Source organism: Acomys minous, assembly GCF_964271855.1.
Source record: "Acomys minous genome assembly, chromosome: 5".
In the NCBI taxonomy this organism is placed as follows: Eukaryota; Metazoa; Chordata; class Mammalia; order Rodentia; family Muridae; genus Acomys; species Acomys minous.
The window spans coordinates 43,108,393-43,134,406 of record NC_140494.1 but is presented as its reverse complement, the minus strand read 5'-3'; the positions used below and the strand labels follow the sequence as shown (position 1 = coordinate 43,134,406).

Here is a 26,014-nt window from a genome sequence, read left to right as displayed (position 1 = left end):
AAGCTAGACACTCTTAAATTTTCTCATTCAAACAAATTCCAAATACTTGGATTTTGCTATAGATGGCGCTGAAAATAACGTTAATGCGAGATTTAAGAGAAATCTGATGGCTGACTGTCAAGAAATGGCTGATTTTGTCTTCTGCTCTCTAGTGAGGAGGCTGGTGTCCTGGAGTAGGAGCCCAGAATGTGCTCTGCCTTCAGAGGCAGGAGGAGGGAGCTGGTCCAGGAGGAGCATTGCTTGTCGTCATGGCAACCCCGGGAGCAGCAAACAGCCCAACGTACAGCAGGCAGTCTGAGGCCATTATAGAAGAAAACTGTGGCTGGAGACCACAGAAGCAGGGTCCCTGCACCAGGTAGTGGCCACGGCACAGAATCCCGGGAGCGCCGCGTCATGGACAAACTGGTATTGTGCACACTTAGTATGCGCGCGCGCGTGGCTCCCGTACCCAGACAACCCAGGGTTCCCAGCTTCGTGGGTGGCAGTAGAGGCGAAGGGACGTCTGACAATCTTCGGGCTTAAAAGTTCTTTCATGAACTTTTTATGGCAAAAGTTGCTGTCCCCCATCCAGGCAACACAGGCAACTATTGGGGCACTAAATGTAAACGTGGGGGGGGGGGCTCAGGGATCACTTCATCCCCTCCCAGTATCATCACCCCGTCTTTAACCTTCTTACTCTCAGCAGCTTAGAGTCAAGCCACATTGTTGTCCCACAGCTCTCTTAAGGAGCATCATAGCTATCCAGGTGTGGCGCTTTTGTGTCGAGTTTGTTAGCTGTTAACAGCTCTTACTATTCTTTTGTGTTTGGACAAAAGCAAATGTTTAGTTGCCTTGGAGACAGGGAGAGGCAGAGAGGGTAGGGCTAGAGTAGGGTTAGGGTTAGGGTTGGAATTAAGTTGGGTTAAGCATAAAAACCCTACTGGGTGGTTTCCTATCCTTTACACAGCAGGCAAGATACCGAGGGCAGGAAGTGCAAGTAAGCCAGTTTTCTTTTCATTTGATTTTTACCCCTTTTAAGTTTCAGGCTGTTTGTTTTTCTTTGTGGCTAGGGTTCCAACTTACGGCTCTGTGAATGCAGGCAGGCAAGAACTCTACCAGTGAACCACACCCTAGTCTTATTTTATTTCAGTGACCATTTCAGAGTGATAAAAGAATCTAGGTAAATTGTATTAGTCTTCAAGCAAGATTGTATATGTATGTATTTATATTATTATTTCATTTAATCACACCATATACAGCTACATTATTATAAAAATCCATGTTAATCAATAAAATATGCAGTCTGTTATGGTCTGATAAATGTGTACACCTACATCATGAACACGAAGAACAGTGTATATCTAAGTTCATCTACTTTGGCATTTTCTTCTCTTGAGCCAGGCGGTGGGGGTGCACACCTGTAATCCCGGTACTTGAGAGGCAGAGGCAGGTGGATCTTTGTGAGACTCAGGCCAGCCTGTTCTACAGAGTGAGTTCCAGGGCAGTTAGGGTTAAACACAGAGAAACTCTGTTTTGAAAAACAACAACAACAACAACAACAACAAAGCTTGCTCTATTTTAGTTGACAAAATTGTTCATATTTACCAGGTGTACAAGCAAGGTAAGTACCACTGAGCTACAGCCCCAGCCTAAGAGAAAAATATTGTGATAGAAACTGATGTTGAGTGGCTAAATAAAGCTAATTAAAGGATACACTTTCTCATCTGAGTATCTTTATTAAGAATAAAGTACTCTATTCCTGAATAGAGTACATTGTTCCAAACTCTAGTCACTATCTTGCAGAATAGATGTCTTAACCTTACTACTTTTAAGGTCTTACTGAAACTTTGTATCTTTCCTTTGACAACTCTCCCAGTCCCTCCCCCATTCCACCCAGTCAACACTTTCATGCAGGATTTCTCTGTAAATATTTACCCTGCTTAAAAGCTGCTGTTTCCCCCCAATCCCCCCAACCCCCCTCCCCCGAGCGTCACATTGTGGGAGACACACTAATATTCTTGTTTTTATGTAATTTGCATATGTCATAAATACCTCATGTTTCTAATAAGTCTGTTTCAGCAAGAGTGAATACTTGGTTCAGTTTCGTATTCTCATTGACCCTTCAATTTTCATTGTCTGTCAAAGGAAATAGAGACCTTGCCTGAAGCAATCAATGATGTGAATACTAGAAAAAACAAGTGACTGTTAACTTAAATCTGCATGCCATGAGATCGCATATGCTTCCCAAGTTTTATCTTGCAAGGCTGTGTAGAGCACCTGATAGCATCATGCTGAGCTCTTATGCACCTGTGAACTGCTTGCTTTACATTTTCACTGCTGCATTCTTTGCCTCTAATTTTCTCTCGGTGTGGATCTGTTGAAGTTGGAGGATTTAAAGTGGGTTTTGTTGCCTCTGCTTTTGTTCTTTGGAGGTTTTGTCGTACTATATACCCCAGTCTGGCTGGAGACTCTTTTCCTGCCTCAACCTCGAGACAAGAACCCCCATGCACTGCCAATGTTTTTTGTTGAACTTCAACAGGACACCAAAAGAGTTAATTTGATACATGCCTTAAAAAAAAAATCTACCGAATTTGCAAAGCCTTCAGCTCCCCAAATGTTGTTGAAAATCACATTTATGGGCTGGTAGGAAGGCTCTGTGGGTGAAGTCACTTGCGCCTGTGCCTGAAGAGCCGAATTCAACCTTCGGGGATGCGCATGGCGGAAGAAAAGAACTAATTCCTGCAGGATCTCCTCTGACATCCACATGTGCACTGTGGCATGCATGCACACAACAAACAAACAAATAAGTAAATGTAATAAAAAATCCTTGTAAATTAAAGAGTGAAAAAACCAGGTCACTAAGGGAACACATTTCCACGAATAGGCATAGAGGACAAAGTTAAAAGCATAGAGCAAACGACTGATACCATCTCTGGCTGGTGAAATTAAGCAGAATTTTAGTTTTTTTCTTTATTTAAGAATTTCCTGTAATTTCCAGGTGAAGTTGCTTATGCCTTCATTCCCTGTAATTAGGAGGCAGAGATAGGTGGATCTCTGTGAGTTTGAGGCTACCCTGGCCTACATAGTGAGTTCCAAGAACAGCCAAGGCTATGTAAGAAAACTTGTTTGTTTTTTTTTCTGTCATAAATTCATGTTTATACAGTTTTGTATCTAGAAAAGGTACAGAGAATAATGTTTCTAGACTGGCCATATATACCAATAATGTTTCTAGACTGAAGAGAAACATCTGTAATCTCATTACTTAGGCACTGAGGCCAAAAGGGCTTAAGTTTTCTGCCAGCTTGGGCTACATCAAGAATCAATGTCTTGAAAAACAAAAACAAGCAAGAAATAGAATACTTCTTCCAGAAATTTACACACTATGCAAGTGTCCTTTGGTAAATACTTTGTGTGCATTGGTCCCATCTTTGGAAATACTCTCTACAACTCTTTGTCTCCTCAGCTAAGCAAGTAGCTCCTAGTTTATATAAATTGTAGACAGGAGGTGGGAAATATTTCCAGGTCAGTGTGAAGAACACCAAAAGTGAAGCAAATGCAGAGCTCAGTTTTGCCATCCACACAACCTCATTCCCTCAGTGCTACTCAGTGTTAGCAAGGCCCCTAAGTCAAGGTTGACAGGGACAGGGTTATGGCAGCCCTGGAGAATCATCAATACTGCAAAGGTGTGTTTCTGTGGTAAAAGACACTGCAGCAAAATACAATGCAATACGGGGTCATGTTCCTGCAAACTGATCTCATAGAACTTAACCTTCCCCGGGGAGTGCAGACCTCCTCATCCCCTGATGTCTGGGTAATGGACTCCTTGAAGCCAGTGTCAGTATCAGCGAGAAGATCCTGCAAGCATGGCCATTTCGAGGAACCACATCTTCTTGGCTGCTTACAAGACGCCAGGCGGAAGCTCACCTGTTACATTTTCCCGTTTTGTCATGCTTAGCTCTTTCCTGGCTCAGGGCCATGCAAGCGGGAGTTTATTTATACCACTATGTGGTTTGTATTTGGCTTTCTGTCTTGTGGCCTTCAACAAACAGGCAGAAAAGAGTGGAAACAGCTCTAGGTTACTTTGTTTGGGAAGAAAAACCAGGGGCTGAGCTTGTGAGTAAATCATCTGCCAAGGATATTTTTAGCTCGAGGGTTGCTTCACCTCCAGGGAAACCAGACTCCTTTTGTCTGTTCCAGCCAGGGCAGGCCCGGCTCTTGCCATGTCCCACCTGTGCTGTGAAGGGCCTGGAGGAGGCTGAACTCACAGTTTTCTTTTGCTTTCACTTTCCTCTGGAGAAAATACTTAGAAAGTGAGGCTAGAAAAGGGAAGGTATTAACTACACGTGAGCAGTTCTGTCCAATTTTGTAAACACTTGTTAAGTGCTGACTGTGTTTAAAGTGCTGCAGGCTCATTCTGGGAGAAGTGCTTCTCTCCTTCGTTTTCTTTTCCTCTCTCCACACTCCCTCCATTCTGCTCTATTACTTTCTCCATTCCTTTCTCCCTTTCTCTTCTTGTCTACCCCCTTCCTTACCCCTCTTTTTCTTCACTCTGTTCTCCTTTTCTTCATCTTCTGCTTTGTCATCTTAATTTTCCCCTTTTCCGTTCTCTTTCCTCCTTCATTCCTTTGTCTCTCTGTTCTCTTTCTCTTCCTTCATACACAGCAAGTGTTTTCTCTGTGTGTGCAGGTTTACTTTGGATGCACATGTATTGGCATGTGCCAATACGTGTGTGCGCGCGCACGCATGTGCGTGCGTGTGTGTGCGTGCGCCATAGACAGTTTTCTCTCTCTGATTTGCTTTTCATGTATATGCTGCTGCTGGGGTTGGGTTTGTAGGTGTCAGCCTATGCACTCAAGTTTTACATGGGCACTGGTGTGTGTGTGTGTGTGTGTGTGTGTGTGTGTGTGTGTGTGTGTCTGAATTCTGTCCCTAGTTTGTACAGCCAGCACTTTCCTCATCGAGTCGTGTCTGCAGCCACACATGTTGTTGCAAACCCTTTTCTTAAATTTCCCTCTGTGACTCTGAGGCTCTTCAGATACTATGTAGTTAATGATACTCTCTATCATTTTCTTTCTGAATAAATAGGAGGCAGTTTTGGCCTCTACTTGCTGTTTATGACTTACTTGCAGTGAGACAGGTGGCCGGTCTCTGGGAGATGGGGTGTGGAGTGGTGTGGCACTTGTTAAGCCCCGGTAAGGCATCTGTCCAGAATCAGTACTCTATATTGGCTTAGTAGGGAAAGGCCGAGGTTAACTGGTTAACCTCTGGTTAACAGCCTTATGGCTAAATTCACACAGCCCAGCATTTTCTTCCCTGACAAGTGAAGGGTCAGCTATTTTGAAGCCTCTTCCAGGTGAGGCCAGCGGGGTGAGTCTATGGGACACAGCTGAGTCTTCTGATGGCATCTACCACAGGATGTGGTCCTGGATGTTTGGACAGTGGAACAGAATGTGAAAATCTTCCTCCTGGAAATCTGTGAGCTTAGTGGGTCATTTCTGAGCATGCTGTTCTGGACTGGCATGCGTTGAAACCGTAGCGTGTTCCACTGACTGCATTGACTTACGTCTGAGAAAGGAACCACTGCTGACAGATAAACTTCTCCAAAAGGGCCAAGCCAGCGGTTTGCACAGGGGCTAGAGATCATCAAAGAACAGATAGTGGCCTCCGTGTGCTACGCAGACAGTGGTGAGGACATCTGGGAGGCCAGGGGCCACATTCCTGTAGCGAGCAGTGGATCAGAAAGAGGTAGAGGCCAGAGCAGTCCAGACGGGATGCATGTCCCCATGAGCAGCTGAGGCCCAGCAGAGACAAGCTCAGGGCCCTTTGGAGGCAGCAGGCGACACTTCGGCAGTGGCTAAAGGTCACACATGGCTTTGAAGAACATCCATGAGAGGGAAGGAGGGAGAGATGCCAGTTCCTACAGTGAACAGTGGCTGCTACTTAGAACAAAGGCCATCAGTACTGTAGCTAACAAGGTAGGTTCTGATGAGACTGCAGCTCAGTTCCTCACAGTGTGTTACAGGCCTACTCACTCCTCACATTCACAGACTGGTGTCTAATTTCCCAATCCCACCTCCGTGTGCCCCGTACCCCAAGATAGTACTGTATTTGCACATAGTGTCTTTTTAAAAGCGATCAAAGGAGACCCTGATTGTAGTCCCCAATCCTATCCGGTTGCTGTCCTTTACAAGAAGAAATGACTAGAACATGGACATACACATAAGTTCCTAGTATGAAGAGATCCATCTGTAAGCCCGGGGAGAGGCCTCAAACAAACCGCCCTGCAGACACCTTGCTCTTGCGCAGCAGGCCTTCAGGACTATGGGAAGATTAGCTTATATATGACATAGCTCAAGGCACCTCTTTTGGTAGGAAAAGGGATGAAAAATGCCATGTTGATAAACTTACTGAAGCCAAACTGCTGTTATTTGGCGATAAAGAGCCCCCCAGGGCAGGGCTGCCTGTGTGCTGCTTGCATCTCAGAATAGCTCTGTGGTTTATCACTCTCTCCTCTCTCTCCCCTCTGCCCTTTCTGTACTTTGCAATAAACGCCTTAAATTAGCTTGCTCATAGCTCAGCAGAGAAAGGTGGCGGTCGCTGGTCTCCGCCTTTGTCTTGCATGTGGCCTGGTGCTCCTCAGGGTCCTGGGTTCTTCTGTTTTCAGATAAGGATGGCTGGGCGAGGACCGCTAGCCCTGACCTTGACCTGATAGTCCTATTTCAACCATAGCAGACATTTAAACAGACGCTTAAGGCAGACATATTAGGGGTAATTCTGGGCAGGAGTTCCAGCTCTAAGGGAGAGGCCTGCCTAGCATGCACAAGGCCCTTCAGAGCTATTGGAAGATTAGCTTATATATTACAGAGCCCAAGGCACCTCTTTTGGTAGGAGAAGAGATGAAAAATGCCATGTTGATAAACTTACTGAAGCCAAACTGCTGTCCACTCCTCTTCCCCCCCCACCCCCCCCACCCCCCCGCAACAAATAGAGTATTTACTTCAAATAAAAGCAACTCACGTTCAGGAAACCTGGACAGGGTTCCGGTTGTCGTTCAAACACGAAATTAGTGACTTAAAGTTAGAGGTCGTGTTGTTGCCTCCCTTTCCTGCATGCCAGCTGGAGGACTCTGGCTTGGGAAGGCTACCATGTTGCTCCTGGAGGCTAGGGTATCTGGGCCTAGCCCAGCAGCTGGCGCTTGCCACCATTTACATAGCTTTCGATAGTGTCTTTGTAGGGGAGGGTGCTCTGGGCTCCTTACAGGAGGGTGGCCACAGGCAGGGGCAGCTCTGAAGGTGGCTAAAAGCTACAAGGAACGGTCTGCAGAGTAAGGTGGAGGAGGCTGAGTCACTTTTTGTGACCCGGCTGTGGAAGTGACTTCCGGTCTACCCTACTGGTCAAAGCAGCGGCAGTTTCCCTGCAGCAGTCAGTGTTCTGCTGACGTGGAGAGACCCCATGGTATAAAAGAAAGCATTTAATTGACGCCTTGCTTACAGCATCGGCTACCGTTTGTCATCATGGTGGGAAGCAGGCAAGCCGAAGCTGGAGGAGAAGCTGAGAGGTTTACATGCAGATCTACCGAAAACAGAGGAAGGACTGGTGGGGGTGGGGGTGGGGGTGGGGGTGGGGGGAGCCGGCTTGTATCCTTGAAATCTCCAAGCCCGCTCGCAACAACACACCTCCAACAAGGTCACACCTCCGAACCCTTGTTAAACAGGTCATCAGTTGGGACTAAGCATACAAACATAAGAGCCTATGGGGGTCATACTTATTCAAACACCACACTCCCTCTCCTTGCGAGGCATATGTGAGATGACATGAGTTTTGGGGGTCTTTGTGACCCCAAAGTCATGGAACAAGAATGGGAACAGGGAGGGTGGTTTTGTCTTTGTGACCAGGGCTAATGGCCATCTCCCGGGTGAGCTTTTACTTGATAGTAGGCCTCACCCACTGTCTTAGAGTTTCTATTGCTGTGAAGAGACGCCATTGCCAAGGGAACTCTTATAAAGGAAACGTTTAGTTGGGGCTGACTTGCAGTTCAGAGGTTTACTATACTATTGTGGTGTCAGGAAGCATGGCAGTGTACAGGCCAGCATGGTGCTGGAGAAGGTGCTGAGAACTCTCCATTCAGATCAGCAGGCATCAGGAGGTAAATGTCACATTAGACCTGGCTTGAGCATTTGAGACTTCAAAGCTCGCATGACACACCTCCTTCAACAAAACCACACCTGTTCCCACAAGGCCACATTTCTTAGTAGTGCCACTCCCTATGGGTCTATTGGCGCCATTTTTATTCAAACCATCACACCCACCAGAGTGTTCTTCTTCACATCAAAGGGGCACTCCAATTATTCAAGTCAATAATTTGCTCTATACCAAACAATAAGGAGTGAAATTCTGACCACCGCCACCACCCACTTTTTTTTTTTTTTTTGGTGAGGGAAATTTATGATTACACAGAGCAAGGCTTTAGACTTTCATGCATAATCCTGCTATTTCCTTTACATGTATAATCTTTGGATTAAAAGAAGCAATTTGTGGAACTAGACTAACACACTGCAATTAAGACAAAAAGGAAAAGGGGGGGGGCGGGGAGTGTGCTCCTGTATTGGGTTGCTGTTAGAAGGCTGTGGAAATGTCAGTCAGCAAAGTAAACCTCGATGTTTGGAAGCACCCAGGTGCTACGCCAGCTGCAACTTTTATTTTTAAATTGATCGTCTTTAGCAAAACAGACATCTAGGGGCTGGAGTGACAGCTCAGTAGTTAAGAACGCTTGATGCTCCTACAAGACCAGAGTTCCGTTTCTAGCACCCGTGCAGGGCAGTGCATACCACCTTGAAATGCAACCCTGAGAGATCTGAGATGCTCTTCAGATGCCTACGGGAATGTTTACATACACATCCATACCCATACAGAGACAAACATAGAAGAAAAAAAAAAATCAAACAAGACATTCATTGCTTACTTTTTAGTTACTATCACATTTGTTCACCCTCTCTCTCTTGAGACAGGATCACATGTAGCCCAGGCTAGTCTTGAACTTATCATGTAGCCGAGGATGACTTTGAACTCCTGAATACTCTGCCTCTACCTTGGAAGTGTTGGGTATACAGGTGGTTGGTGTGGTGTGGTGTGGTGTGGTGTGGTGTGGTGTGGTGTGTGTGTGTGTGTACTCTTTATTTTTTATGTTCTTTTTTTTTTTTTGAGATAGTATCTCACTATGTAGCCCAGGCTAGCCTTATCTCAGTGACCCTCCTGTCTCTGTCTCCAGAGCACTAGGAATATAGATTTGTGCCATCATGCCTGACATATGTTTTATGATTTAAAGCAGCTGTATTCTAAACACAACTCAGTAGCCCTTGCTCTTTGATTCGCATGGCGTTTCCCTTTTGCAGAAGTATAAATTTATTGGTCACTTTTATTTTTAGAAAGTTCATGCATTTTGAAGGATTACATTAAGAAATGGATGGTAGAATAAGTTAGACAAATAATAAAAGGGCATTTTTGAAACCTGAAGATAATTTAATTGTCATTTAGGAGAGAAAAAAAAACCACAACAGAGTAGGAAGCAGTGAATGTTGACAGCTGCTGGAGGAGGGGGTTGGGTAAGAGGAAGAGGAAAACCTTTAGGGTTGGCAGGCTCAGATGAGAGAAGCTGCATTTAGGAGGTGGAGACAGTGTTGTGGAAGAGCGACGAGAATGCCCAGTGTGTCAGGGCAGACTTAAGATAGTGGCCAGGTCTCAGAAAACTGGGAATAGGGCTTCCGCTATTCCACTCCTTGGAATATACCCAGAAAATGCTCCACCACACAACAGGGATATATGCTCAACCATGTTCATAGCAGCCTTATTCATAATAGCCAGAACATGGAAACAGCCTAAATGTCCCTCAGTAGAAGGATGGATAAAGAAACTGTGGTACATTTACACTATGGAATACTACTCAGTTATTAAAAACAAGGAAATCCTGAAATTTGTGGACAAATGGATGGGACTAGAAATGATCATACTGATTGAGTTAACCCATAAGCAGAAAGACTCACATGGTGTATACTCACTTATAATTGGGCACTAGCCCACGAAAGTCTTCACTTACCAGGAGATTGGGATAGATGTGAGGACATCCTCCAGAGACCCTAGGTAAGAGAAATATAGGAGATGGGGACAGAGAAGAACCCAGAGAATCCTAGAAACCTACAAGAAGAATATTGTGATGGGTGGATTGGGGCCCAGGGGCGTCTGTTTAAACTATTGCACTAACCAAGGACAATACAAGTAGTAAACATTGAACCCCTACTCTGATCTACCCAATGGACAGGACATTCTCCACAGTTATGTGGAGAGTGGGGACTGACTCTGACATGAACTCTGGTGCTCCATATTTGACCACTTCCCCTTGGTGGGGAGGCCTGGTGGCACTCAAAGGAAGAATAAGCAGGCTACCAAAATGAGACTTGATAGGCTGTGACCTATAGTGGGGGAGGGGGTCCCCCTCAGTCATAGACCTAGGGGAGAGGAAAAGGAGGAAAGCCGGAGGGAGGGAAGGATGGGAGGATACAAGTGATGGGATAACAATTGAGTTGTAATATGAATAAATTAATAAAATTAAAAAATTAAAAAAAAAAAGATAGTGGCCAGGGAAATAGAAAACAGAAAAAGAGTGCTGTAGATGGAGTTAGAATTCAGGAAAGTGAGCAAGCAACTGCATCAGGGAGCGGCTTCTGCCATACTCAAGTACACTGTTTGTTATGGGGACAATTGTTCCTCCCATTCCCTTAAAACAGCTTTTTAAAAGAAAAGTAAATTTGAACTCTTCTGGTTGTTCAACACCATATATTTTAGTGGTATTGAGCAAGTCTTATTCACCATATAAAAATGAATGCTTAAATCTCTAAATAGAAAACATTTGCTAATATAAGCTTGTTTATAGGGATAATATCTTGATGATAAGTGTGGTTTACAAAAGGCTAATAATTAAACGAATAATTTTTCGCTAGGTAAACCAAATGAGTTTGGTTGATCTCTTTACCTCTTCAAAGTCACTAAATACAGTCAAACTGATGTTGTTTTTCAGCTTTAAAGTATGCCCATTTGTTTAATTTTTAACTTTATAAACATAAAAATACATTAGCCTGGAAAACTATAAACCATGGTGATATTTTAAAGACCATACATGTTAGAAGACAAATCTACACATCCACCAAAAGTGAGCATCTGAAATTTCCTTTCTCAATAGATTGCTTTTCTAGCTGACTGGTTTTTTTCTTCAGCACTGCATTGATGGACAAAGAAATTAAAGCTCACCTCAGTATGTAGATGTGGCCGTCGGGTCATTGCTTGCTGTTGCTTTTGAAATGGTCAGATGTCTCTGAAGGGCCAAGTGGGAGGGACGCCTGCTTTACACGCTACACTTAGTAGTCAGTTCCTTCTGATTTTACCACACTGATGCCATCGCATTGAGCTACACAGTATCTTCAAAGGTTAACTGATTAGGAAAAGGCATTGCTGTTAGTTTTCTAAAGCCACAATAAGAACTTCCTATGAACTGGGTACCTTTGATTAACAGAAGTCTGTTCTTTCAAAATCCTGAGAAGTCAGAAACTAAGCTGTTAGCAAGAACCATACTTTTTCTAGAAGCTTGCTCTTGATTCTGGTGGCCCTATATGAAGGCTCGTTGTACACCATTCTTTTTGTCCTGGTGGCTGCAGGTGTTTCTAGAAAGGTTGCTGCATTATTCCAGTGACATGACTGTCTTCTTTGCTTGTATCTTCTCATCTTAATCTCTCTCTGTGTCTGTTTACATATTCCCATTGTATGACAGTAGTTTTATTGGATTTGAGCCCATCCTGATAACTTGATCATAATTTAGTTAGTTAGTTAGCAAGACCTGTTTTCCAAATACAATAACCTGAAGTCCTGGGCTTTAGGAATTCAATATATTTTTGGAGGGAATAAATTCACCAAAATAGTATAATTCATGAGCTTCTTAGCAATAGTTTCCCCTTTGTGTTAAATGTGTTAGGAATTATTTTGAAAATTGAAGACAACAGTCCTTCCTGCTATTTCACAGGTGCATTTACAGAGCAAAGCAAGGGCTTACCAGACTCAGAAGCTACCTGGAGGTTGGATGCTAAGCCCACTAGGACTAGGAAATACATTTCTAACATTTCTTACATTTCTTTTTTTCTTTTCTTTACTTCTTTTCTTTTCTTTTTCTTTCTTCTTCTTCTTTTTCTCTTTCTTTCTTTCTTTCTTTCTTTTTTTTTTTTTTGGAGATAGGGTTTCTCTGTGTAACCTTGGCTGTTCCGAACTCACTCTGTAGACAGAGTGGCCTTGAACTCATAGACCTGCCTGCCTCTGTCTCCCAAGTGCAGGGATTAAAGGCATTCACCATCAGTGCCCAGCTCACTTTTAACATTTCTAACACTGCCCAATATAAGATATTCTCTTGGGGAATCCCTAAAGGACCAAGACTCAAGGCATGCCAACCACACTGCCTCTGCTCATGTTGGCTTTCCCTTCATTGCCCTCCCAGTGATAGTGATCACAGATCTTTCAGGTCCAGCCACAGAAAGAACACTCCATTTTGGGGTTGTGGGGTATATTTAGATGATTAACAAAAATGTATTTCCAGATGTGTTTTTGCCAGCACTCCTCAATTCTGCCAGAGAAGTATGTGTCCTTAAGCCCAGAGATATCTCTTAGCTCCCAGACTATTCCTGATAATGTAACTATAGCATTGTAAACACGCTGCTATGGTTTGAATGGGTCCCTAAAAGTTCATGTACTGGGGCAGTGTTAGGGTGGTGGAACTATTGAGAGGTAAGGTCTAGCGAAACGTAAACATGAGGGACCGAGTTCAAACCCTAGCATCAAGCATAGAGACTCAGCTGTAATCTCAGTGCTGAGTAGGCAGAGCTGAGTGATCCCTTAGCCAGGAGCCAAGCCCAATGAATGACTTAAAGACTCAGTAGGAAACTCTGACTCAAAAAAATTAGTTGAAGCCTGGCATGGTGGTGCACGCCTTTAACCCCAGCAGGCGGATCGCTGTGAGTTCGAGGGCAGCCTGGTCTACAAAGCGAGTCCAGGACGGCCAAGATAACATAGAGAAACCTAGTCTCAAAAAACAAAACAAAACAAACAAACAAACAATAAAAAAAATCAGTTGAACAATTGAACAAGACACCAAATACAACCTCTGGCCACACACACAAACACACACACACACACACACACACAAACACACACACACACACACACACACACACACACACACACACACACAGACACACACACCCTCACATATGCATGCACGCAAACAAACACAAAAAACAAAGAAAAGAACTAAGTGATGAGTGTCTTAAGGCTTGAAAAGGTTTAACCTTCTCACAGGGAACCCCAGCATGTCAATCGGCACTGAACATGCCAAGCAAGTTAAAGCCAGCTCAGCACAAACCGCCCGCGATTGTCATGGCATGAAAGCACAGAAGGGATCAGTGTGCAGTGAAGCCTCAAATTGGCCTCTGTTGGTGACTCTGGGTCTCATCTGTGAAGCTTCAAGCCTGTAAGCTCCTCCTGGTTGTGGTCCTCCAGCCCACACAGGATCTCGGTTCTCAGCAGCCCCTGGGTGATGGACAGCTGCTGCTGCTGAAGGTGAATCGTGGCAGAGAACCCAAGCAGCTGTTCTCCCTGACCCTAAGCAAGCAGCCAGCCAGCCATGTGACAGAAGAACATTGACAGGCAAATGCGGTAATGGCTGCAGACAGACAATTAGGTGAGCAGCCATTTGAATGCTGTCCCAGAGAAGGAAACACGCGGTGGAGAAGGGGCTCTCACACCGAGCTATGGCATAATCAGCCAAGTGCGCTTGCCTTGCCCATTTAAAGCTTCTGCATAGGAAACACTGTCTGCCCGTGCTATGACTCCTCGGCATCAGTAAGACTACTTTGTTTTCCATGCTACACGGTAGCTGCTGTGCCAGGGTTAGCCAGCTTGTTGTATTTGAGATGTGCAATTTATGACGGGTCCAAATGCTTTGTGTGTGTTCTTCATGCTGTGACTATTCCCCCGAAGTCTTACTGTGAGTCTCCATTTCTGTAGCCCCCCCCCCCTTTTTTTTGGCTCATTACGGAGTGATGCTCAGTGGAACGGATGATTTAAACTGTGGCATTTATTTTGGAAGAAAGTTATCTTCCGGGTGTAAGAAATCTCGGATGTGTAACAAGGTTTGAGAGATAGGAGCTGAAGGGTGGGTGGCATGATGGAAGAAGAATGGCTTCCAGAAGCTTTTTTTTTGCGGGGGGGGCGGGGGGAGGATGGGGCTGAGCAGTAGTGGGTGAGTGGTAGGGGACTAGAGGAGAGATGTGGGCACAGGATAGGAAGGGCAGCTTGTGCTTAGTGCCCAAATGATGAGAAACCCACAGGAGGACCCTCCAAGGCAGAGTAGGCAGAAGGCAGCCCGAGAGTGGGGACATGTAACTCACCTGGACCTTGTCTTCTCTCTTTGGACTCCTGAGGAGATGCCTTCCTTCTAAGCCCCTTTGTCATTTTGTCGGTTTGGGCATTGGGCTGTGTTTCATAACTGGGTACCCCCAGGTGAAGTCTATGAGACCGGGAGGCAGTCTTGAGGCCCTCAGTCTCCGAGATCTGTTCTTGTTTGGGAAAGGATTAATGTAGCTCTCAAGAGGCCCAGGAGAACCTTAGGGCTGACTCGAAGGCACATCATCCTGTGAGGTATGACTGCACACAGCAAGGCGGGTCCCACAGTCACTCAGTAGGAAATCTGTTTTCATAGTCGTGTTTCTGCTTCTCATGGGTTGTTTCCTGAGGATGGACTACGGGGTCACTTTGTGTCCTTCCGCTACCTGGAAAAACACCCGTTTGTGTCCATCCCAGTGCTGAGCATACTGAGCAAATAAAAACCACTATGACACAATTCTTTCATGACTCTAAATGCTATGCAATCTATATTTAGTCATATTTCCAATCGATAATACAGGGGCCAGAGCATTTGATTTTCTTTTTGCTCAGAGAATCGATTTTAGAGCATTCATGTATACAGTTTTTGCACAGGCTTGTATAGACCCAGATAGTTAAAAGTGAAAAACTACCCAGTCAATTCATTTATCTTGAAAACATGTTCCACCTGCTTAAAGAGAAATTAAGAGCGTAATAAACACACAGGGCATTTAGCTCCTTTCCTAATGTGTGCTGGCATCTGCCTCCTGATCACCCTTGTTCATTAACTTCATGATGGTTTTAGAATCTAAATTTATCCTAGCTGGAATTTTGCGTTCCTTGGGTAAAGCTAAGCACGCACACATGAGGCTCACTTGGGAAGAAGGGGTTCTACCAGCCTCATGGAGGACATCCATCCTGCTCTGTGTCTGTGGCATTCTGTTGCATCTATTACCTGCGGAAATGCTTTTAGGGTGCTAATGAAGGCCAGAAATAGATTTCCACTCCTCAAAAAGGAGCTTTGGTGTCTCTGGGACTAATTAAAGCCCCTGGAGGAGTAAGTGGGTCATTGCCTAGCCATCTCCAGACTCCAATGGCTTGGGATGGAGAAACCTGGTCAAGCCTCACCATGAGGTGAGGCCTTTTATTATGTTCTGGTAACTATGTAGATATATGTCCAGTGATCCAATGTTTTAGATATTATTATAAAGATTTAAAAGAAAGGTTAATAATGCATTTCCACCTTCTTGACCTCCTTTTAGTCTTAGGAAATGATAACATTGCTGCAAGTGGATACAAGTCCCCTCTCGGGTCTTTATGGCATACGCTGCGTCTGTATGGCTCCATTACAGGGAATCCCCTGATAGAAATGTGTTCTCATGGTGGTGGGTTATTTTTCTTTGTTTATTTGCTTTGTATTGATCTGCATGTCTGTGTGAGAGTGTACATGCATTTGTGTTTTGACATTCGTGGTGTGTGTGTGTGTGTGTGTGTGTGTGTGTGTGTGTGTGTGTGTGTGTGTTAGGGGATGTGAGCAGGAAGGATGGGAGAGTGCACCTTGAGCTCCATGTTCCTACTGGTGAATGCTTGACTTTATCTGCACTAACTCTCCTGCACTTTAAGTTGTGCTTTATGGGTGACAAGCAGATCCTAAGTGCCTTGTAGCAACAGGAAACCCCTGGGCCAAGTGAGAAGAGGCACATCACCATCTATCTTCTATATTTTACCTGGAAGACTTTGTGGTGGACCAAAACATTGTATATAGATTGCACTGTGTTTTATAATAAGCACTTTTCATTGAATTCTAGACTCTGGGTGACTGTCGTGTCATGTGTGGGCAAGGATTATTTCATCTGCAAGATGCAAAAAACAAGTAGAGCAGGCACAGCAGCGGGGTTCCATGCATCACAGCATAGGTAGTGATGGTGCTGAGGAGGGAGGAAGGTGCAAGATCCAGGACTGTCAAGAAATGAGACTCCCCCGCTGCTGGGCTTCCTAGACTAGCCTCAACAGGAGAAGATCCACCTGGTCTTACTGCAAGTTGATGTGACAAGGCTGGTTGATATCCATGGGAGGCCTCCTCTTGTCTGAAGAGAAAGATGGTGGTGGGGGCAGATGGGGAAGGACTGGGAGGAGAGGAAGGAGGGGAAACTGCAGTCAGGATGTAAAGTAAATAGTAAATTAATTAATTAAAAATTTAAAAAATTCAACTACCCCCCCAAAATAAAGAAAAATGGGAACCACTCATCTCTGTGTTCTTGCCCTGTATGAAGGATGCTTTGTGTCTGAGGTTTTTCTATAAGCAGAGACAGCCAACTCATACTTTAGTGAACTCTTATGGTCAGAGCCAATGAAAAGCTGCATTTTCTCCTACCTCCAGTTCTGAATTCCAGGGATTGGCCTAGCTTGGTCACATGTTTTCCTCTCATCTATTTAGATGTGCGGTTATGATTCTCTGTATTCTATGAAGGGAAATTATAAGGAAGGAAGGGGAACAAAGAATTCGGGCTAGCATACCCACTGTGGTGCTTTGATGCTCTTCGAAGGCTCAGATGTTTCAATGCATGGTCCCTAGTTAGTGGAACTGTTTAGAAAGGATTAGGGGGTGTGTCAAAAGCCTTTGCCAGGCCCAGTCTTGCTATTTCTCTGCTTACAACCTTTGGATCAAATGTGCACTCTCAGGTACTGCTTTAGTGACATGCTGGCCTGCCTACTGCTTTACTCCCCACTATGATAATTAATGAACTAACCCTCTGAAACTGTAAGCAAGCCTTCGATTAAATGCTTTCTTGTAAAAGTTGCCCTGGTCATGGTGTCTGCTTCCAGCAATAGAAGAGCAACTAAGACACCCATCGGCACTGTTTTGATTCAGGCAGACATCCTGACGTTGACAGGGCAGCATGAATTACCTAATTGCTAATGGCTTGCCAGAGTCTGTGCGTAGGAAATAATTCCCAGGGCGAGGTTCTAAACCATTCCCTGCCAGGGTTCAGGTGCTGTACAAATTAAAGTATATTTTAATCTCTGGAGGTTTTTGATTTGACCCGGATCTCATGGGATAAGATGGGCTTGCAAGAGCTGCACCGTTCTTCCCTGAGGCTCGGGGGAGTAGCTAGCCTCTGCTTATTCCAGAGACTAGAGGCCACTGTATTCCCAGCTCCCATCAAAGCCAGCGGCCTTGCATTGTCTTTGGTTCTGTTTCCTATTACGTCTTTCACTGACCCCTTCTCTTCTCTCTCTCTTTTTCTATTATAAGGACCCCCTGCCCAATCACACTGAGCTCACCTGGATAATTGACAACATTCTTTTTATGTCAACACCAGTTGATTACCCAGCTTCACTTCCACCTGCAACTTAAATGTTCCCTCTCTATGTGAGGGAACACGCCTGCAGGTTCTGGGAGATAAAGCAACGTACTCTCAGAAGACCGTTAACCTTATCTCCTACAACAGGTGTCTGTCGATGCCAGAAACCTGCTTCCGAAAATTTCCCTGAGGGCCTGAGGCAGATGTAGGCTTTTAGGATTTCAGCTTCTCTCCCTTCTGCAAAGCCTTTGCTGATTGTCTTGGAAGTAGATTTGGGGCCTTTTGCCCCCGTTCCAATGCCATAGGGGATGAGCTGGAGGAAGCCTGAAGACAGGGTGTTCCTGTAGCTCAGAGCAATCAAAGGATGGTTCAGAACCCCTGTGCAGCCTCATCCTTTCAGGGATCCTGGAGGTCCAAACTGTGTTCATACCTACATTAGGCATCTCCCTAGGAAGCTTTACCCGTGTGTGGACGGCTGGCGGAGCGATGTGTTTGTGTATTCTTGTATTTTCAATGTGCGTTTTAACTTCTGTGTAGTAAACATCAACAGTTAAAAATGCATATGCATAAATGCATTTTAGCATCTATGGCAGATTTTAAGAGTGAGAAATGTTCTGAGGCCTAAAATATTGAGACCATTGCCTCAGTGTTTAATGACTTCACCCTTCAGGCTTATGTGGGTGCTAGAAGTTTGGGGAGCCATTGCCTAAAGGGATGTACTCACCTATACGCCCAGTTAAAGGGAAATGAATTCTACTTTGGAAGGTGCCCTTGGTCCTGAATTCATCAAGAACGATGGATGTTGTGTCCACTCTGAGGGTGTCCTCAATCCACCCCCCTAGTCCTGCTAGCGTCTGTTAATGATCATTTTTACTCACCCCTTGAGAATTTTGTACATTGTATTTTGACCATATTCAACCCCAGCACCTCTCCTTCATTCAGTAGGATCACTCCTAGAGAAACAGACTCCCCGTCTCCCAGAAGCCGTCAGCTAACCCCTTCCTTCCCCACCTGCTAGAGTTTGTGTGAGCGTGAGCTGGGAGGCAGGAAAAAGTCCAGGTGCTTGAGCTCTTTGTGCAGTGGGCAGAGTATTTTTAACACCCATCCCAGATAAAGCCACATCCACTCCAGCTAGGCCTTTGTGTAGACGCCTAATCCATAGGGGATGGAGGTTGGGGCAGCATTTCAAATTCACTGAGAAATGTAAAGAAAAGCAACTCAGAGTGCAATGGTGGACTCACTGAAGGCCATGCCCACCACAAATTGTTACCATAGTCACCCTGCTCCGGAGGGGGCATCATCTACTTACTCTCCTCCTCGTGCAAAAAAGGCAGTCACCACTCACTTCTGAGCACAAGTGTACATGTCCGGACGCTTCACAATTTTCCAAAGCCCGAGAAAAAAAATGGCATGAGATAAAGAGACTGCAGAGAGATTAAGACAGTGGGCCTTGGAGTGAAGGGTTAACAAATAATCTCCCCCCTCCCATCCCCGCTCATTGTCAAAAACAAAATCAGATCAAGTTATGAGAAACTGACATATTTATTGTTACACAATAAAACATAGGCTGCGGTGCAGGGGACCTCAGGCCCAGTGGTGGGATGCTCACCCATAGCAGTCACCCACAGTTTGGAGAGCACAGAGGAGGGGGTAGCTTGTTCTTTTCAGTATGAGCTGCTATCCCTATTGTTTTTTTCTGTGGAGTGTGGAGGGATGGAGAAAGGCGTGTAACAATGGTCTATAACTGACAGCTAGAGTTTCACTAAGCCACGCTGGCAAGGACACGAAATTTATGTTTAGATACGTTGAGGATAAGGTCGTATGCAGGGAGGCGAGGAAAGTTCTGCATGGAAGACTGTAGGCAGCTGGCTTGGGATTTTCCAAACCATAGCATCTGGGTTTATTTTTCTTCATTTTAGTTTGTAAAGTCAGTATAAACACCAATATTGTTTGGAGATATATATATATATATATATATATATATATATATATATATATATATATATATATATGAACTGCCCTCTAAATTTATATTTTTATTCTCATTGATTTAGTGTACCTCTCAGACTTCATCAGGGAAGTTTCTCTGAGTGGTGGATGGTGGTTAACACAGAAACTTGGAATGAACCCAGGATAAGTGTCTGTGGAGTGCCAAAAATGGGGCGTCAATATCACAGTCCCTTCCCTAAGGCTTAGAGACCATTGAGAAAGAAGGGTGGAGAAAGTACAGGAGGCAGAGGTGAGGAAGTACTAGGTTACGGTAGAGTCTTCCAGACATGGCGCGGTCATGGACTCCCGGCAGTTGTGGTTGCCTGTACAGGAGCTACATAAGATCAAGCCGGCCAACACTCAAGCACAGAGTAGGGAAGGATTCATTGGCTCATCTCTCTGTTTGAGGAATTCTTGACTATCGGTGGCTTCTGGGAGAAGGAGAGTCAGTTTTCTTTTAAAAAATGTGGCCTCTTGTAAGTTGACCATACTCCAACAAATGACCCTATACCCACAGGTATATAGGAGAAAGTCCTAGAGAAGGGCAGAAAATAACAAGAAAAAAAAAAAAAAGTCAGGCCATCTTATACAAATACAAGCTTCAACCAATGTGGAGTTGGAAGCTTTCTTCCTAATGACCAGCCTTCATAGTTCTGGCACTTGGTATGCGAACAGCTGAGAAATTTCCGCAGTGGTCTTTCTCAGTCTTGGACCTTGTCTGTTGGCACTATCAACTTGTAGGGCAAGAGATACTTACTGGTGCCATGGTGGCATGGCTGTCATGGAAACAATCAATTGATTTCTGATTGGGTCTGAGTTCCACTCCACAGGAAAGAGTTTATACCTAGTACTGTGGACCTGGTCCAAGACCCAAGACTCGGGAGTAAGTATGAACCTCCTAGGTTTGGGTAAAAAATAGAAACGTTATCGAACTGTCCCCCCAAATTATTTGTGTTTATGTACATATACTGGGGCTGCCCTCAGCCTCACTCAAGGATGTTTCTCATCGCCACAAATGAAGGTTTATACAAAGATTAATGACTGGACAAGATACCGAGAACAGAGACTGTTGAGTTCTCAGTCTTAAATAGGGCAAATATAAATATAACATGAGAGGTTAAAACAATTAACAAAAAATTACAAAGGCACAGTCAAAGGAAAAAAGAGGAGACACAGAAGAGTATACGGAAATGTGGGAGCAACTGCCTTCTGGGTCCTCTGAAGCTGAAACCTGCCAGGTAAAGGATTGTGTGTCCAGTTGAAATAGAAGGCTCTTGCCTTTTCGATCATTAAGACTGTTACTAACTGGACCTGTCAAGTGTAAACTGGCTTCCGCTAGGAATAATTGCATGGCCCAGGCAGGCTCTTCCACATTCCTGGGCCTCCCGGCTCACACTGCTCCAGCTGGGTTATGCATCTTGAGAGCCTTGCAAGTGGGAGAAACAAACAGTGCTGGTGTCTCATGTATGAGCACCAGTTTCCTTGTTTTAAAAAACCCACTCAGCATTCGGTACCCCGCTGGAGGGGTGGGGGTACAGAATTTACGTAGTTTAGTATGACTTTAGAGGTCCACCGTCACTATGGCAGTGAACACTATGGCAGATTGCTGGCTCTTGACACTGGTTTACCCTCTGGCCTCAGCCTCAGGACTATTAGCCTCTGCAGTAATTGTCAGGTGACAGGCTCAGCTGTTCACCACTGAGGACAGAGCGGCTGCACCACATTCTTTTTTAATGGCCAACATATGACATACAGAAAGAGAACTCTCCAAATCCTATGTAAGTCGACTCTTGGGCCTTTCCGTCCCCGAGGACCTACCAGCTTACTGCACTGGAAATAGACAGGAGAGCAATGGCTGTCTCATATCCTCTATGCTGGGAACCTGGGGCCCATTCACAGGCCATCCTAAGGATGAGCCTCCCTTCCTCCTGTGAACAGAGAACGAGAAGCTGTGGTTCTTATGATGGTTCTAGAAATGCTGCTATGACTCTCACAGTTGCTGGTAACGACCCACCCGGTCCACATGCTACTGTGAGTGACACTAAGTGAAATGTCCAAAATAAACGCCTACGCCTGTGCCTCTTAGCCACAGAATAGCTTGGAGAGCAGCTCCACCTTGTGGAGAATTCTGAAGTATTGGCGTTACATCTCAGGCTTAAAGAACTTTGATAAAATACCTTTAAAATTTAATATTATAATTCTTTTGGGAAAACACCTTATCTTTAAGTTTTATATGATGGGCTGTGTAGATGTTAAGTATCAAGTTATGTATTTATACGGGACAGTATAATTTATGTGAAATTTATGGTTTTGGTTGTGAGCCAAGCCTTTAACAGCTGAACCATCTCTCCAGCCCATTTTATGTGAAATTTATTAACATTATTATTTCATAGATAAGAACTCATTGAAATTTCATCAATTCCTTAGAGGAAAATATTCACATGCCCAGTTTCTTGCTCAAAGAATTACTTTGAATTCTAAGTACATTTCTGTGAGTCAGTGTTAAGACAATTGAGGACAAGGAGTGCTCATGGTGAGTCAGACTTGCATGAGGAGTCCTATTATGCCAGAGGACTGGTAGATTTAGATTAAGGATAAGGTGATGCACCAGGCACAGGCTCATGAGAAGGCTTTGCTTTATTAGTAGAGTAAGAAACTACAATATTTTCTTGTTAACATCTGGATCGATGGGAATAGTTATTTTGATTTTTAATTTGATCCCTTGTCATCCAAAAACCTACAAACCTCACAAATCTTTCCTATATTGCTAACAATTCAAAGTATTAAAGGCTTTATGATCTTTCCTCCCCCTCCGCCCTTTCCTCCTCCCTTTCTCCCTCCTCCCCCTCTTTCTCCCCCTTCTCCCCTTCCTCCTCCTCTTCTCCCTTGTCCTTTTCCTTTTCTTCTTCTTCTATTTTAGTTTTCAAATTTTATTTTTATTTTGTATTTAAAAAATTTTTTTTATTAATTTAGTCTTGTTACATCTCAATGGTTATCCCATCCCTTGTATCCTTCCATTCTTCCCTCTCTCCCATTTCCCCCTTATTCCCCTCCCCTATGACTGTTCCTGAGGGGGATTACCTCCCCCTCTATATGATCATAGGGTATCAAGTCTCTTCTTGGTAACCTGCTGTCCTTCCTCTGAGTGCCACCAGGTCTTCCCATCCAGGGGACATGGTCAAAGGTGAGGCACCAGAGTATGTGAGAAAGTCATATCCCACTCTCCACTCAACTGTGGAGAATGTTCTGACCATTGGCTAGATCTGGGTAGGGGTTTAAGGTTTACCGCCTGTATTGTCCTTGGATGGTGCCTTAGTTTGAGAGGGACCCCTGTGCCCAAATCTGCCTATTATAATGTTCTACTTGTCGGTTTCTAGGACCCTCTGGATCCTTCTACTTTGCTATTCTCCCATGCTTCTGTCATCTAGAGTCCCAATAGGATGTCTGCCCCTCTGTCCCAGTTTCCTGGTAAATGAAGGCTTTCGTGGGACATGCCCCTTGGGCTAATATGCAGATATAAGTGAGTATATACCATTTGAGTCTTTCTGCTTCTGGGTTAACTCACTCATTATGATCATTTCAAGCTCAATCCATTTATCCACAAATTTTGGGAATTCCTTGTTTTTAATAGCTGAGTAGTGCCATAGTGTATATGTACCACAGTTTCTTTATCCCTTCTTCTACTGATGGACACTTAGGCTGTTTCCATGTTCTGGCTATTATGAATAAGGCTGCTATGAACATGGTTGAGCAAATTTTCTTGTTGTGTGCTGGAGCAACTTCTGGGTATATTCCAAGGAGTGGGATAGCTGGGTCTTGAGAAAGCCCTATTCCCATTTTTCTGAGATAGCACCAGATAGATTTCCAAAGTGGCTGTACTAGTTTGCATTCCCACCAGCAATGAAGGAGTGTTCCTCTCTCCCCACATCCTTGCCAGCATGTGGTGTCGCTTGAATTTTTGATCTTAGCCATTCTGATGGGTGTAAGATGGAATCTCAGAGTTGTTTTGATTTGCATTTCCCTGATGACTAAGGAGGTTGAGCATTTCTTTAAGTGTTTCTCAGCCATTTGATATTCCTCTGTTGAGAATTCTCTGTTTAGTTCCAAGCCCCATTTCTCAATTGGGTTATTTGGTTTGGTGGTGCTTAATTTCTAGAGTTCTTTATATATTTTGGATATTAGACCTTTGTCAGATGTAGGGTTGGTGAAGATCTTTTCCTAGTCTGTAGGCTGTCGCTTTGTTCTCTTGACAGTGTCTCCTGCCTTACAGAAGCTTCTCAGCCTCATGAAGTCCCATTTATTAATTGTTGACATTAAGGCCTGGGCTGTTTGTGTTCTGTTCAGGAAGTTGTCTCCTGTGCCAATGTGTTCCAGGCTCTTCCCCACTTTTTCTTCTAAGTGACTTAGTGTCTGTGCAAGGTGACAAATATGGGTCCAGTTGCATTTTTTTACACATAGACATCCAGTTAGACCAGCACCATTTGTTGAAGATGCTATCCTTTTTCCATTGAATAGATTTGGCTTCTTTGTCAAAAATCAAGTGACCATATGTGTGTGGATTCATATCTGGGTCTTCAATTTGATTCCACTGATCACCAGCCTGTTGCTGTGCCAGTACCATGCTGTTTTAATTACTATTGCTTTATAGTACAGTTTGAGATCCGGTATGGAGATTCCTCTGGAGCACCTTTTATTGTACAAGATTGTTTTAGCTATTCTGAGTTTTTTGTTTTTCCATATGAAGTTCAGATTTGAATTTTCAATATCTTTAAAAAATTGTGTAGGTATTTTGATTGGGATTGCATTGAATCTGTAGATTGCTTTTGGTAGGATGGCCATTTTTATTATGTTAATTCTCCTGATCCATGAGCAAGGAATATCATTCCATCTTTTCATGTCATCTTCAATCTCTTTCTTCAGAGTTTTGAAATTTTTTTCAAACAAGTCCTTCACTTGCTTAGTTAGAGTAAGTCCTAAATATTTTATATTGCTTGTGGCTAATGTGAAGGGTGTGGATTTCCTAATTTCTTCCTCTGCAAGCTTGTCATTTGTGTATAGGAAGGCTACAGACTTTTTTGAGTTAGTTTTGTATCCAGCCAATTTGCTGAAGATGTTTATCTGCTGTAGGAGTTCTCTGGTGGAATTTTGAGGGTCACTTATGTACACTATCATATCATCTGCAAAGAGGGATAATTTGACTTCCTCCTTTCCCATTTGGATACCCTTGATCTCCTTTTGTTGTCTTATTGCTCTAGCTAGAACTTCGAGTACTATATTAAAGAGATATGGAGAGAGTGGGCAGCCTTGCCTTGTTCCCAATTTTAAAAGAATTTCCTTTAGTATTTCACCATTTACTTTGATTATTGGTCTTCAGAGGTTGAACTGTTTTATTTCTTTCTTTCATCTGGTTGTTTGTATTTTCCTGAAAAATTTCCAGTTCCACTCTATGTGCTTCTTTTGTTTCTCACCTGTTTGACTGCGTCTTCCTGCATTTAATTATGAATTTTATTTGTTTCCTCTATTATCATCCTCATTACCAAGGATTTGAGGTCATTTTCTTGTATTTCCCTTGTATTTGAGTTCTCTGCGTTGATTTGTTTGGGATAGCTGGAAACTAGAGATGCCATGTTGTTTTGGGGTTTATGGGTATGCTTTTACGCTGTCCTTTAGGCATATTGCCATCTTTGTTTTTGTTGGGTAGCTTCCAGAGTTGGGTGGAGGGAGTCTGATGATAGATTCACTTGTTTTCTCATGATTTCCATAGGCTGGAAGCTTTGATGCTTCACTGGTGTGGATGGCAGGAGGTTAGCCCTGTTGTTTTGGGCTCTCACAGCCAGTGATCCTTAGCTCCCCTGTGCTGTGGGTCCTGCAATCATTCTGGGTCTCTGAATGAGCGTTGGGTCAGGCCAAGGTATCCACAGATTTCTGGGTCCCCTGCCAGGGATACTGGGCCCGAAGCAAGCGTCGAGCTCAGCTAGGGATTCTGGGCCCAAAATGCACACAGGGTCAGGCCAGAATTTTTGGGCTGGGACTGCGCACCAAGCTCAGCTAGGGGATTTTGGCCCAAAGTGTGTGCTGTGGTCAGTTATTGACTCAGGGCCCGAACCATCCGCCAAGCTCAGCCAGGAATTCTGGATTCAAACTGCACACTGTGTCCAACCAGAGTCTTAGAGCCGGGACTGTGCCAAAAGCTCAACTAGAGTCTCTGGGCCCAATCTGTCTGCCAAGCACAGTTAGGGACTCTGGCCCCAAACTGCACGCCGAGCTCCACCCGAGTCTTCGGGGTG

General features: G+C 44.2%; 1 protein-coding gene across 1 annotated transcript in view; it reads left to right on the top strand.

The window, feature by feature from the left end:
• Positions 1-279: 279 nt before the first annotated feature.
• The window catches only part of DNAH5 (dynein axonemal heavy chain 5), a 279,963-nt gene continuing 254,228 nt past the window's right edge, over positions 280-26,014 (top strand). The window contains exon 1 of the mRNA XM_084781257.1: positions 280-405. Within this exon, the coding sequence (XP_084637383.1) occupies positions 394-405 (12 nt within the window). The 5' untranslated portion in view covers positions 280-393. The remainder of the gene's footprint in view (positions 406-26,014) is intronic.